This window comes from Pavona decussata, unplaced genomic scaffold (genome assembly GCF_977016875.1).
Source record: "Pavona decussata unplaced genomic scaffold, jaPavDecu1.1 SCAFFOLD_93, whole genome shotgun sequence".
NCBI classification, from domain to species: Eukaryota; Metazoa; Cnidaria; class Anthozoa; order Scleractinia; family Agariciidae; genus Pavona; species Pavona decussata.
This window is the reverse complement of record NW_028145510.1, coordinates 1822501-1837546: the sequence shown is the minus strand read 5'-3', so window position 1 is coordinate 1837546 and position 15046 is coordinate 1822501. Positions and strand designations below refer to the sequence as shown.

General features: G+C 38.5%; 1 protein-coding gene across 3 annotated transcripts in view; it reads left to right on the top strand.

The window, feature by feature from the left end:
* The window catches only part of LOC146473540 (uncharacterized), a 92914-nt gene that overhangs the window by 65836 nt on the left and 12032 nt on the right, over positions 1 to 15046 (top strand). Inside the window, exons 1-6 of one of the 3 annotated variants that reach the window (XM_085118217.1) lie at positions 2072 to 2186; positions 9458 to 9603; positions 9871 to 10122; positions 11116 to 11280; positions 11507 to 11620; positions 14792 to 14917. The exons of the other annotated variants lie outside the window; for them this stretch is intronic. Of the exons in view, the coding sequence (XP_084974343.1) occupies positions 2114 to 2186; positions 9458 to 9603; positions 9871 to 10122; positions 11116 to 11280; positions 11507 to 11620; positions 14792 to 14917 (876 nt within the window). The 5' untranslated portion in view covers positions 2072 to 2113. Of the gene's footprint in view, positions 1 to 2071; positions 2187 to 9457; positions 9604 to 9870; positions 10123 to 11115; positions 11281 to 11506; positions 11621 to 14791; positions 14918 to 15046 lie in introns of those variants that run through there. 3 annotated transcript variants of the gene reach the window in all.

Genomic DNA, 15046 nt, shown 5'->3' with positions numbered 1-15046 from the left:
TTTCTGAAAGCATGTAAGACTACCTGAGTTTTCTTATATAAAATGTTAAGTTGAGCTTCCGCAACACTGGAAAATTAATGCTTTTTGTTTTCGGAGAAAAGAAAGGTCTTCTTAAGTACGAAATAGCGCCATCGAGAGTTTTCAGATGGTAAAATCAGCCAGAAAAATTCGGGCAATGATATCTAATCGTCAAGAGAATTGACAACCTTTGTTATCTTATAGAAATAGCTCTTGAAAAGGTCCTCAAACGGTCTTGGGAGAAGGAAAACGTTGTCGCGTTTTTGATAACACTTTCTCGCTGGGTGTTCCTGATCCAAGCCTAGATGGAAAACCATTTTAAAAATTTGCAATAATTTAGGAAGGACATCTTCTGGTATGACACAATTGTTGTTGGGGATTGGTCTCTCCCTCTTTCCCCGAGGTTGGTATAGAAGGTCCAAGGCTTTATCTCGCCATGTCGATGGCAGTAACTCGAAATTTACAGTAATAAGCGGCTTAACCAAGAAGCCTTATTAAATAAGGCTTCTGTGAGCCAACTCGTGGATGACGAAGTAAGTAGTGGTAAGGTATAACACATTGTTCGCATTGTGTTTGGTTGGCCCAGGTTGGCCACACATTGGGGTTCGAATCCCGTTGAAGCCTGAATTTTTCTCAGGCTTCTAATTTCCAATTGCATAAATTGGAAAATTCACTGCGATGATCACTTCTCAATTTCATCTACATCCGCAGTTCATATATGAATCATTTCATACACCTTACATCATTTCACTCCTCTCACGGGAAAATGGGAACCCACAATCGACCTTGCTCCCAATGTGTGGCTTCATAGCTCAGTTGGTAGAGCATTGCACCGGTAACGCGGAGGTCACGGGCTCGAATCCCGTTGAAGCCTGGATTTTTTTCAGGCTTCTAATTTCCAATTGCATAAATTGGAAAATTCACTGCGATGATCACTTCTCAACTTCAATTTATGATTTTGATTGAGTGACCGAGAGACTGACAATTTCCCCACATTACGATAACTCGTTCAATGCGCATGCGCGCATTCACGAGTTAAATATGGCACGAAAGAGAGAAGAAACGATAAAGAAGAGTGGGGAACGAGGAGGCAAAAACTGACAGACCTTATACTTTTATATTAGCGACTTTGGAGCATGATTTAGGGAAGAACATTTTCAAACTCCTGGTCGATATGCTTTCAACCTGGGACTGGTTGAGACGCCCTGCCTCTCACACGCCTTTCCAAATAGTACGGCTGTGAATCAACAGTCGCACAGCACCTAAACTCCAAGTTGGTACAGCCGGCGGATAATGCGACACCAAGCGAATTCGATTCATGCGCTGTCAATGAAATGCTTCAAGAACTAATACAAAATCTTCTTACACCGATTTTTTCATAAACTTTTTCCTGTTGCTAGGTAATGGATGAGTGGCTGGCGTCAGAAATTAAATGCCAAAACTAATGGGCGGGGGGTGGTGGGTTGGATGGGTCACCGACTTTGCCTCCAAAAATCTGTCTTCTTTACTCCATATGGCCCCAGTGTCGGTTACTCTAACAGCATTCCAAATGAATCCCTAGAATGCAACTTTCAATGCCAACGTTTATATGAGTGCGTCTTTTGAACAAATTCATTCAACTGGTGACGTCCGTTAAAGTAAACATAGTCTTTGAACGACCGTATTTACAAACCCTGAGTGCTGCGCGCAAGTAACGGGATTCAGATGTCTCGTTGTTCATTTATTCACAATCCGTGGAGAACTGGAAAAGAAAATAATCTTTCCAAGAAAACGAAAGAACGGAAAAGAAAAGAGTAGGGGTTACCGACCATTTAAGAGAGTAAAGTCGAGTGTCATTGAAGCCAACGCGCGAAGGAAAAGCTCTGTTTGCGCATTTTTTGTAGCTTTTTCCAAAGATTCATGAAACTTGTCACGTACTGCGTCAAAATAGGCAGAATATATGTTTTATCGGAGTGTGCGGTTACAGTTTAAGAGGTCGTTGCGAAATCATCCGAGAGAAAGGTGACACCGCCATTTACTTGCCACTTTAATAACATCTATGTATATATATCAGCTCTAACAGACGTGAGATTAGTGTGCTCCTTGTCTCGGCAAGATGGCCTTCAAGATGTATGTTTCGGCCCTACTGTTTTTAGCCATTCTGGGAAATCTCAATTTGTCCGTTGAAGGTAAGATTGTTATTCCCTTTAGACATGTTCTAGAATAGGAAAATACTATGACTGACAAACCAGAACGTAACCCGTATATTTCGGTTGTGCGTCAAAACGACCCTGAACCTGCTACAGTTAGTATTCTTTTGTTTTTAATGAATATTATTATTTCAGTAGCAGCATTTAAGTAATTCTCTATGTTACCAAATTTATACCCAGACGAACTAAGAAACGCATAAACAGATGCATTTTCATAGTTTCAGCACAAGGTTTCAGCATTTAAACTGAGGTTAATTCCGCCAGTGTCTGGCTTTGCCTGTCACCATACAAAGCATTGGACAATATTCCGCCTAGGATGAAGTAATTCGCCTTTATTGTTAAGTGTCATGAGAAAATTCCCAGTGATTTTCCACCCCTGCTTAAACGTGCCTCAAGCGTGTTTTGCCCCTCCCTAACTTTGTGCCAATCCCCAGTTAACATGAGTTAAACTCATTTCTTTTGAACCCACCTTAGTCAATTTCTTTTCTTCAAGCACAAAAGTCAATAATCATGGGAAGTGAATATTAGGGTCTCATTAAAAGGTGTTTGTTCAAGATCGAGACACACTGGATGAGTCCATCCCAAACGAATTATGAGTCTGTAGCTCAAAAATGGCCATTATTATGGACGTTCGTCAGTAAAATTAAGTATAGATAAAAATGCGATTATAAGATTACCGAAAATGCTTTCGAATACTCTTATGAGAAAATCGCCTTTTGCGATCTTAAAACTGAATCTTTCATTTAACAAGAAAGTTAATTGGTTTTACCTCCTTATTAATTCAGAACAACCGTGACAAAATGTTTTTCATAAGAGCATATCACACCGCTTTGTGTCATTTTGTTTTCTTTCTTTCTACAAATGTTCCCTCGCTTCTTATAATAACAAAAGCAATTCAGTGATTATTTGTTTGAGAGTGGTGGGTGTCGATTTGTTTACTCTGCTTGCTTCATTGATCTTCATTTCGCGATCGGCTTCCTTGTGTTTTCTCTGTTACTTTATATTCAGATCTAATTCATGTCGCAACCACGGAAAATCTTTTAAGTCATTGATTATAGCCAATCTCTTGATGAAATTCATTAAATTATAAGTTTAAAATACCAGTTACCTCCAACTTATTGCTGGTTTAATCTGGCTTTAAATCCAGTCGATTGTAGATAAATTTCAGTTCAGATAATGGCTTGTTTCATTTTCGCGCCATTTGGAATGTTTATCCAGACAACACATTAATTAACGTTATTTTAATCTGACTTTAATTTGAAGATAAATTTTCCTTTTTCATCTTTGGGCCAATTAAGACGGGTATTCAAATAATAGAGACTCGTGTTTAGAGACTCGCGATTGTATTAAAACTGCAGTCGAATACAATGAAAGATTAATGGCTCCGAGTTCATGTGGGGAGAATGAGAATTTTTGCACAAGAAACAACAGAAAAAAAAACAATTCTCAGTGCACTGTAAACAGCAATGTCCTTGAACTCTGGGTTTGAGAACGGCATTCAAACAATGTTTGGAAGGTTTTGCTCATAAGAAATAAGTAACGGCAAGACTCTTTCTACATATCTTTTCATCTGACACGCAAATAGCTTGAACAAAGCTTTCGAAAATTCCTGTCTTCCATGCAATTGTTATTTTATTCGTGAACTTTTAAGAAATTTATTTACTGTAGTTGCTTATATGCTAAACACACTTGCCATACGGCGCTTAAACATAACCGAATCTACCATAACTGACGCATGCCCTCGAAATTGTTCGAAACTATTTCAACTTTAAGATTTGAAGTCCTGCTAAGATTTGTGGAGAATCAACTTTCAGTGCCTGACAATATTTGCATTATTAAGAAGTGTGTACGTGATTACTTCATATTTTGTTTGTTTGTTTTCTTTCGTTCGTTTTTGGAGCTCTTAAGCTTCCATGAACAGGGGCAGCTCCACTTAAATAGCACCTAGAAACAACAACTCACTCCTCTTACTTGAAAAACATTTTACTTGTTTCCTTAGATTTAAAAACAAGAAAATTGTTTTTAAAAAACAAACCATAACAGGAAACTAATGGACAAACATCCCAGTTATCGATGGTCCATTTCCCCTGCGAACAATGCATGCTTAGTTTGTTATCAGTTTTGTGAAAGTCCTTAGCTCACAGTGAATTTGACTTCTAACGGAGGGTTTCACGGCGTTAATATTCGCATTTTTTACACGTCCGAATGCGCAAAGAAATCGTCCGAAAGTTACTTGTCCAAGTTTATTGTACGAAATTTATGTCCGAACGTTGAAAAGATAGACACTATGTAGAAGTAAGGATCTATTAAGGATCGAAGGTGACTTTTTTTGCTACAGCGCATACGTTCTGTATATTTCGAGATGGTGCCTTCTTATTCAAAGGTGTTTTAACGCGACTTATGAAACGAAAATCTGAGTTAGTCAGGGCTATCGAAATCCAAAAACAAAATTGGGGTAGCCACTCATTTTTCACAGATAAGTAAGGTTCGATTTGAAAAAAAAATTGATACGTTGTTATATGTTTTAAATTTTTAAAAAATATTTTTAGAATCATTGACAAGATAGCCAATCCCTTTGTGAAATTCACTATTAATTTAGCTTAAAATACCAGTTCCTTCCAACTTATTTCCGGTTTAATCTGACCTTTAAATCCAGTCGATTGTAGATAAAGTTTCAGTTTTTCGCACCATTTGGAAAGTTTATCCAGACAACACATTAATGTTGTTTTAATCTAACCTATAAATTCATTTGAAGAGAAATTTCCTTTCTTCATTTTCGGGCCAATTAAGACGCTTATTCAAATAATAGAGACTCGTGTTTTGTTAAGCGATTAAACCTGCAGTCAATTACAATGAAAGATTAATGGAATCGAGCTCATGTGGGGATAATGAGAATTTTTGCACAAGAAACAACAGAAAAAAACATTTCTCAGCACACTGTAAACAGCGAGGTGTCTGAACTCTCGAGTTGAGAACGGAATTTCAAACGTATGGACAACCAAAAGCTTGTAAGAAACATTAAGCAACCGCAAGACCCTTTCGACATACCTTTTCACCTGATGCACAAATAGCTTGAACAAAGCGCTCAAAAATGCCTAGCCTCCATGCAATTCTTACTTTATTTCAGAGCTCTTTTAAAATAAATTTTTCTTGTAGTTAAGGTCTGACCACTTGCGATGCGGGGTTAAGACGTAACCGAATCCACCATAATTTTAATTGACGCGTGCCCTCGAAATTGTTCGAAACTACAGGGTGTTTCATAAGTTCGTTCCGATTTGTTTTCTTCTAACGTTTTATTACTTAGTTAAACTATTTCTTTAAATATTAAGTATCTTATTTTTTTTCTTAATTTTCATTCGATCATTCAAATAATTAGTAACCAGAATGCCCACCTTTATTTTCAATGACATTTTCTAAGCGCGTAGGCATAGAATGTGCGAGTTCCTTTAGAGTGTCAAGAGTCACATTTTTCCACGCAAAGCCGTAGTCGCCTTTTCAGCTCTTTCATCGTTTTGGGGACTGGATCTTTGTACGTTGTCTCGTCAATGATACTCCAGATGTTCTCAATGGCATTGAGAACAGTAGAGTTCACTGGCTAGCCATCCTTGCCTATAAAGTTTGGCAAATTCATTTGACACCATGTCTGAGTTGCCTTTGAAGTGCGAGCCGCAGGAACATCACATTCTTGCGAGCCCAATACGATATCGTTTTTTGGATTTGGGTACTGAAAAAGATATTTAGGACACTCAACTAAAAATTGTGCCAATCTCTGCTGTTAGTCTTGCGTATTTCTTGGCGAATCTCAAACGGGCTTTCATTTGCTTTTCGCTCAACAGAGGTATTTCTTTCGCTTGAACGCCTTCCATCCTTTCCTAGTCGTGTATCTCCACACCGTTATGCTCGAAACTTCGATATTTTTCTGCTTAAGATTCTTGGCTTAAATTGTTCCGTTTGTACTTCGCTTTCTTGATTGATTTTCGAGCACAATTGGTCAAAACAGACAGTCGTCCGCCTCTTGGTTTCTCTTCGAAGCACTCTCTTTTTGACCACTTGTTCGCCCGACGTTCAGTCACGTTAAAAAATTTAGCGATTTCTTTGACTGAATGACCAGATGATCGTAATATGGGTGCTTGAGCTCTAGCATAAACAATGGAGTCTGACTTCATTTTCGTGATAGAGAAAAAGAAAGTTCAGGAAAAAATCAGAGAATAACAACAAATTCGGGAAAGGAACAACATACACGAAGGGCGCGAAAAAATGGCGGGAAAACGCGCGTATGCACATTTGGCGCGAAAATCGAAACAAAGGCATCTAGTAGACATTAAAATTGCTATTGTCAGCTATTTTAATAAAATCTTTACCTCAATTTATTAAAAAAGTTCTAACAAACAATTGACAACTTCAAGTCGGAACAAACCTTTTAAGCACCGCGTATTTCAACTTCAAGAATTGAAGACCGACTGAGATTTTTTGAGATCCAACTATCAGTGCTTGATAATATTTGCATAATTTCGCTTACTGTGTAAGTGATTGCTTCATATTTTTGTTTGTTTTCTTTTGTCTGTTTTTTGTCGCTCTTAAGTTTCCGTGAACAGCCACAGCCCCATTGAAAACAGCAAAAGACACCTCCGCTCAGTCCTTTTACTTTTAAAAACACTTGGTTCCTAAAATTTAAAAACAAGAAAATTGTTTTCGGTAAACAAACCATAAAAAGAAACTAATGGACAAACATCCCTCTGTCAATCGTCCATGTCTCCTGCAAACAATTCTTGCTTAGTTCGTTGTCAGTTTTGTGAGAATACTAAGCTCACAGTACCTCCAATTTCGAATTCACTTCTAACGGAGGGTTTCACGGCGTTAATATTGACATTTTTTACAGGTCCGAATGAGCAAAGAAATCGTCCGAAAGTTGGTTGTCGAAGTTTTTTTCTTCGAAAATTATGTCCGAACATTGAAAAGATATTACACCATGTAGAAGTCAATTACAAGGCAAGAGTAAGAGTAAACTATATCTGTTAAGGATCGAAGAAGACTCCTTTTGACCAGGCTGCTCATACGTTCTGTGTATCTCGAGATGGTGCTTCCTAATTCAAAGGTATTTTAACGCAACTTATAAAACGAAGATCTTAGTAAAGGCTATAACAATCGATACATTGTTATATGTTTTTTAAATTTTCTTAGAAATATTTTTAGAATCATTGCCAATATAGCCAATCTCTTTATGAAATTCATTTAATTTAGCTGAAAATAACAGTTCCTTCCAATTTATTCCTGGTTTAACTGATCTGACCTTTAAATCAAGTCGATTGTAGATAAATTTTCATATAATGGCTTGTTTCATTTTCGCGCCCCTTGGAAAGTTTATCCAGACAACACATTAATGTTGTTTTAAAACCTATAAATTCATTTGAAGATGAATTTCCCTTTCTTCATTTTCGGGCCAATTAAGACGCTTATTCAAATAATAGAGACTCGTGTTTTGTTAAGTAATTAAAACTGCAGTCAATTACAATAAAAGGCTAATGGCTCCGAGTCCATATGGGTAGAATGAGAATTTTAGTACAAGAAACAACAGCAAAAAAAATATTCTCAGTGCACTATAAAACAGCAAGGTCCTTGAACTCTGGGTCTGAGAACGGGATTTCAAACGTTGTATGGATGGTTTTGCTTGAGAGAAATGAGTAACCGCAAGACTCTTTCGACATATCTTTTCACCTGACACGTAAATAGCTTGAACAAAGCGCTCGAAAATGCCTGTCTTCCATACAACTGTTCCTTTATTTCAGATCTTTTAAGAAACTTATTCGAAATTGTTCGAAACTATTTCATCTTCAAGAATTGAAGTCCAACTGAGATTTGTGGAGATTTAACTTTCAGTGCTTGACAGTATTTGCATAATTTTGTTTGCTGTGTACGTGATCGCTTTATATTTTTTGTTTGTTTTCTTTTGTCTGTTTTTGTAGCTTTCCGTGAACAGCTACAACTCCACTGAAAACAGCAAATAATACCTCAGTCCTTTTACTTTTAGAAACACTTGGTTCCTAAGAAATAAAAACAAGAGGTAAACAAGGTAAACAAACCATAACAAGAAACTAATGGACAAACATCCTTTTATCAATCGTTCATTTCTCCTTCAAACACTGCTTGGTTAGTTTGTTATCAGTTTGTGAGAATACGTAGCTCACAGTGTCTCGAATTTGACGGTCTTACTAACGGAGGGTCAGTTTCACGGCGTTAATATTTGACATTGTTCACACGTTGAATGTTAAGTCCGAGATATCAACAAAAACAATTAAAGTACGAACTGTACCAATAAATCGTTTGAGAGTTGCTTGTCGAAATTTATCGTTCGAAAATCGTTATCCCGAAAAATGATCTAAAATATGTTACACCATTTGTACTTAAATTGAGAGGCAAGAGTGAGCATGAAATTAAACTTCATTAACGTCACTAGACAAATTGCTCTGCATGCATCATATTCTATACAGACAGCTGGCCTGTTAACTCAGTTGGTAGGGCACCCGACTGCTGGCCAGTTCGAATCCCGGCCGGACCCAAGGTCTTAACGTAACTGAGGAGAAGGTGTTGTCTTTGCTTTGACATCTGCAAATGGTTGGATCTTCACACGGCTCGGATGACCACATAGACTCCCATGAAAAGCCACTAAGAACGTAACCAACCCTAGCCTCCCACGCAGTCGTTTTGAGGGGACTCGTATAGGGAGGAAGTAATATGGATCCCCAAACAAACGACTGCGTGGAAGGCTAAAGGAACCCTACCCTTCATGGGGCTTTTTAATGTTTTACGCTATTTCCGGTTCCGGTTTCTTATCTCTCTGTCTTTCAGTCGACTAATTGGCGTGACGTGGAACAAAATGTTCTTTTTTTCGACTCGTGTTTAGCACGGGCCGGTGGATCAAAGCTGATATCTCCATCGTGTTGTATCGTAAACTCTATATTTTATTACTCTTTCTCGTTTAGCTGAAACTCTTATGATTGTTTGGGCAACCGTTTGAATTATGAATTGAAACCGAAGAGTGCATGATTTTCAAAAAAATCAACTAAGTGATGATCTCAGGTTGGTCTTAATCCGATGAACACGTCTGTTGCGCATTTGGAAATTTGTTCGGCTTTCTGTTTGAATGAACAATTTTAGTTGACATTTTGAATCTTTTTCCAGTAATTTGAAGCGACTAAAAACCTTACTTATAAAAGTATACCTCACTAACGCTTTTTTGCCTTGCATTCAAGGGACGTTTTATCAAACTGGGAAGCTCAACATGTCGCAGACTCTACAGGGCTGGAGCTGCAACAGTGCTTGTTCACCGCCCCAACACTGCCGTTTGCCACGCTGTACAAATGTTCAATTTCCTGAGATTTTTAGCGGTTCAGGCAAGGTAAGGTTTATTCTTACCTCTGGGTTAACTGAAATGTTGTAAAGGAATGTATTTGTACGGATATGAACTTGAAAGCAAAACTTGTGCGTTACCTTTTGGTACACCAGAAAAAGAGAAAATCAGGGTTTCTTGGAGGATATTGCTTTTATTGCGGTACCAGTCATTTTTCTTATGGTAGTCCTTTGTATACATAACCTGAAAGTTAATTTTATTAACGTTTTTTTAGTAGTCTCAAACCAGACAACCATATTGCATATGTTATTGTAGATCAAAGTTCACGTGTCAATCAGCCATGGTGAGAAGTTTACACATGTCCACTCCCCTGCTGCTGTGTGGATTCACTCTCTAAGTGCACGTGGCTTTGAAGTATGTGCACGTGAGACAGGCACTGGAACAAATGGAACTGGAATCATAAACTGGCTGGCTTTCCAGGATCAACCACAGATGACACAAGGAAGTGTGACTTTCAGTGGAATATGGACAACAGAAACAAAGTGCAACAAAGTGACTTTCTCACAAGTAAGACAAACAAAGCTCTCTTGATTATTAAACAGAAAACGTGCATGACAACAAAATCATTCATCATCCATAGTGAAAATTACTCGCTTGGTCACTTCTCAACTTGTCTCTAACTAGTGCAGTTTCGACTGCTAATTTAAGTTGCACGTCATGGAGTTCAGTTACCAATCAACAAACCTCAATTTGGGAAATCCATGTGGAAACGTTTCTCATAAAATACTTGGAATAAAAAAGATTGGTGTCCCAAACGCAAACAAAGGAGAAACAGAGAAAGAGAACGAGTCTGATTGGCCATTTCCGAGATGCTTTCAATCTCCTTATGAAAGCCAGGCTTAGTGTTTAGTCTTTATTATGAAAATCGGTTTTCATTCATTACATGAGGTTTTCATTTTACAAGCTTTACACTTAGACTCGCTTTCGTAATGAGGCTCAAATCAACGCGGAAATGGCCTATTGGACAACTGTTTGTGGAGGACCCTCTAACCGCAATCCGATCATGTGACAAATAGTTCTAACAGAGAATTTTGTTATAGACATGATAAGAAAATAAATAGTACTTTCACCTGTGAAATAATTTAGAATATTCGTTGCCCTCGAATCTCACCGTGTTTACCGAATCACGTCTAGTGAAATAAACACAGTACTCGCATTCATTTTACTGCGACAATGTAAACACATCAGTTATAAAGCAAAAACTCTTTGTATTTGAATGACGGCAAGTTATATCCAAACTGTCAGTTTGTAAGATAGATAGCTTGTAGAAATTTTTAATTCATCGTGAAGCATTCACAGGTCGACTAATTGACAGTACCCCAGAACATATGTTAGCTCAGTAGGAGCCGAAAGATTTTCGAATGTTTCCAAACTAAATTTGCCATAGAATTCATGTGAGAGGACCTATCCCTTGTTAAATTAATACTAACCGAAAACCTGCCCCTACAATTTAATCCTTGCTAAGTAACAAATGTGGAACGAATTTTGAAAATTTTCCAGAGCTTTGATGGAAGGCCTTCAGTGTTTATATCCGCTAAGTACAGTCGTGATACGAAGCCTCAAGATGCTATGTATGCTTGGTTGGAAAATGTGAGTTCTAGAAGTTTTGAGATCTGTGTCAGGGAATTCCAGGCATTTGATGGAAAACACCAAGATACAATTGTGGTAGGTGATCGTATTTCAACTTAGTTTTAATTCTAACGTAAGGTCATGCAGGTCTATTCCTTTAAGTGATAGGAAGGTACGCTGCATCTAATTTTCCACTATTGATCATTGAATGATAGAGTTACGCTGACTGCCCCAGGTGTCACTGGAAAAGTAAAATTTAGAATGGATATGTCTAAAAGATATGTGGATGTGTTTATATTTCCTTTATATTTTGTTTTGGCAGGAATGGTTTGCTTTCCGTGGCAATGGTTCGGATTTCAATTTTACCTTGGCAGGCGAGGCGTTCTTTCCCAACAGTGGAACCCCATCCGCTAACGAGAACTTTGGATTCTGTCAGGTCAGTATCTTTAACAAGTAATTTGATCTGTCTGACCCACCCAAAAGTGTGGCAGATTTCTGTCGCGCGCGCAAGCGCTGTTATAGTCTCAAAAAGTGTTCGTTGTTCGTTTGTTTTATGGGCGGCTTTGTGAAGAATAATTTACAGTGCTGTCAACTAAACAACACTGAATACGAACACGCACTAAAACGTCCGTAGTTACTAATTAACTAGAAATACGTGACTCGCAAAACCTTGCGAAGTTGGGGCTGGGTGGAAAGTCCTCTTTACTCGTTTTGTAGCATCAAATGAGGAGATTAAAAGGTTCCTGAACATAGCAACTATTTTGATGAGCATGGTCTTTTCGTAGTTCCACAGGCTCTCTTTCCTCCGCAGAGGCTCCGCTGAGAAAAGTGAGTGCAGGCGCTTCAGCGTCTCTCCCCAGTCCCACTCTCCGTTTTTACACTCGGTCCAGACCTTTCGATCGAAGACCGCGCGTACCCCTACGACAAACCAACGCAAAAAAATACGACTGTTTTGCAGTCTATAACATTCCGTGGAAGGCGACGGCAGGAGCCTCTGCCAGAAACCACGCCCAATATGGCTGCGACCCGGGGGAGTCATTTTGTAACTAGGGTGACAAAGAATTTTCTGTTTAACTCTCACCCTGGTGTGCGTACTTATGTCATGAAAATGGCGGGTGTTTGTGAAATTGTCATGTTGCGCGATGTGGGAGACTTACTCACGAAAACTTACCTACATGCTTAGAAATTGGGGAAAGTTTGTTCCTCTCATGATGACTGTTTAGAAAACGCTTTTATTTTGCTGTGATCCCTTGAATCATCACTACAAGAATGAAATTTAAGTTACACGAGCGGCGATCTTGTGGAGATAAAAGAGTGCATGCAAAGAAAATGCTTTATTGAGGAAACGTCTGCCAGCTGAGACCAAACAAAAACTGTCAATTCAGTCTTAAAAGAGACAAGAGCAAGTAAGCTTAATGTTTTAATCAAAGCGTATTTTTTTCTATACTCCGAAACGACCAAACTTGATATTTTTATCTTGTAAACAAGTTTAATCAGAAGAAGTTATAATGATCTTTTGGTGATTTAATTAGCATTTAGTTCTCACGGGAAGCTTGTTATTTACTGTGATGAAACAACTGTCTTTTAAAATAAGGTTATAAAAGGCTAAAAGGCCTTTCAAGCCCAGATCAGAAAAACCAATTATTTGTTTGTGACTATTGTTGACTTTCGCGAAGCGAAATGTACTTTAATTGTCTATAAGTCCACTCTCCACGGGTTTCAAGGGGGGCATCGAATACAAACGATTTTGCTTTTTTCTAGAAATTGTGAAATCTCACCTGAAAATTAACGACCGCAAACTGTAGAGACAAAGTAAATGCTGACTTCCGCCAAGAATGAAACTGTCAAATTTTGAGATGACCGAGAAATCTATCGATGTACAAGGAAACGACAAGGATGTACAAGAAAACGACATGCTTCTGGCAGAGGTTCGCTGCCAAGTCGACCCTCTCAGCTTTTGCGCCTGCACTCACTTCATTCAGCGGATACACATAACACCCCATCGAACCTCTGCGGAGGAGAGAGCCACAGGCTAGTTTGTGGTTGAAATCTACTCCTGACGCGACGAAATGTACAACGGGCGTGCAGCGCTGTCGTGTTCGATGAATTTATTTCCCACGGAAAATGATTTTACCGCGGCCACAAAACGAGTAATTTCTTCAATGCAATCTTTCACAAAAAAAGATTTCTGGAAGAAAGGGAAAATATTCTGCAGAGATAGTTCTGTTTCCAATGAATATTGATGAACATTGCAGTTAAAATTTGATCCGGCAGGCAAACTTTCCCGATGTATGCAAATTTTGCTCCAGCAAACTGTTGACGCCAACTTGTTGCCGGCTAGCAACCTTCTCTTCGTTTGACGTCATTCATACTTTGTTTTTCACTGTTGCTAAGCAACATTGCGGACATCTTCAACATATTATTCGCTCGAATTCGCGCGGCTTAGCTCCGTTCGGGCCGGCTCGGCCCAACAAATTTATTAATCTTGCTACGCTCGGGCCTTCGACCCTCGCTTCGCGAGGAGATATATGACAGCGTTTGAGTCCCTTTCAAACTCAATAATAATTTATAAGCCCATTGACTCATCAAATGTGCAGTGGTTTTAAAAGCCGATAAAACCTCCTCCTTATTAGTATGCGGTGTTTTAAATCCCGATAAAACAATGCTGCTCGTGTATCAAACATTACTTAATAGGCCTTATCACGGTTTTCGACGCCATTTTGACGGGTAGGCAAACGGCTTGAAATAACAGTGTTTATATGGGAATCCGATGTCAAATACTTTTCATAAAACATCGCTTCTGTAAAATTCATGAATTGGAAACTTTTTGTACTAGGAAAAGGATTTTAAGAACAAAATTGGAGGGATGTAGCTGTGACAGAAAGCGTCCAGTCGTGTTTTGAACTTTCCATACATTTCCCAGTATTTTTTCCCGCGAACTATTTTTAGCAGCAGCTCACGGCTGGTTCGCTATACAGACAAATGTATGTAATTTTATAGTCCTTAAGTATTTCAAATGTGTAGGCAAAGTATTGCTCAATACTAAGTGTAATAATACAAAGTATAATAAGTTCATGACCCAGTGCTTTGCTTATCTTTCAACATAACTTCTCTGGTAAACATACGAAACCGTAGATCATTTGTGTATTAAATGCATGACCGAGTTTCAAAATTTTCTGTCTAGTCTAGCCTTACTCTAAAGCAAACCACGGTGTAAGAACTTCTTGATTTTAAACGCATTTTGAGCAGTGAGGAAATTTGCTCAAGAATTTTCAACAACGTACCTTATTACTGACCAAAAAAGTAGGTAATTGTAGCAAACAGACAAACCCCAAAATACAAATGAAACAAAAAAAAGAACAAAGGAAACTGAAACAGTGCAGTTGAATTGGCTGCTTTCCTCAAGTTTTCGAAAGGCGAGTTTTTCAGCTCTTACAGACTTTTGAAGGCGCAGTCTACCACTCCAAAATAGGACGGATGACTGTCAATGAAGATTTAGGTAAATTTCAAAATGATGAAACAAAAAACGCTCTTTACTTAAGGGTAAAAATTGAGCGTCGCTACTGCAATATTCTGAAAAAAAATTATTTTTTTTCTCTCTTCACAGCAAGTGCAATACAATACTACTTTCTATGCGTCACCAGTTGTCGTCATCTCCGTTCACCACCAATACGACCGTCAAAGGAAAAGTCGTATTCCGCCAGAAAATAACATCATCACGGCCTGGGTGGAGGTAAGATACATAAGGACGGTAGTGTAGAGAATCACATTGACATTTCTACATCCCTTTCCCCTATCCGCCCCTCCCTCCCACTCTTACACTTCGATAATAAAGTTCTTCTGTGTAGGTGTTCAACTGCCC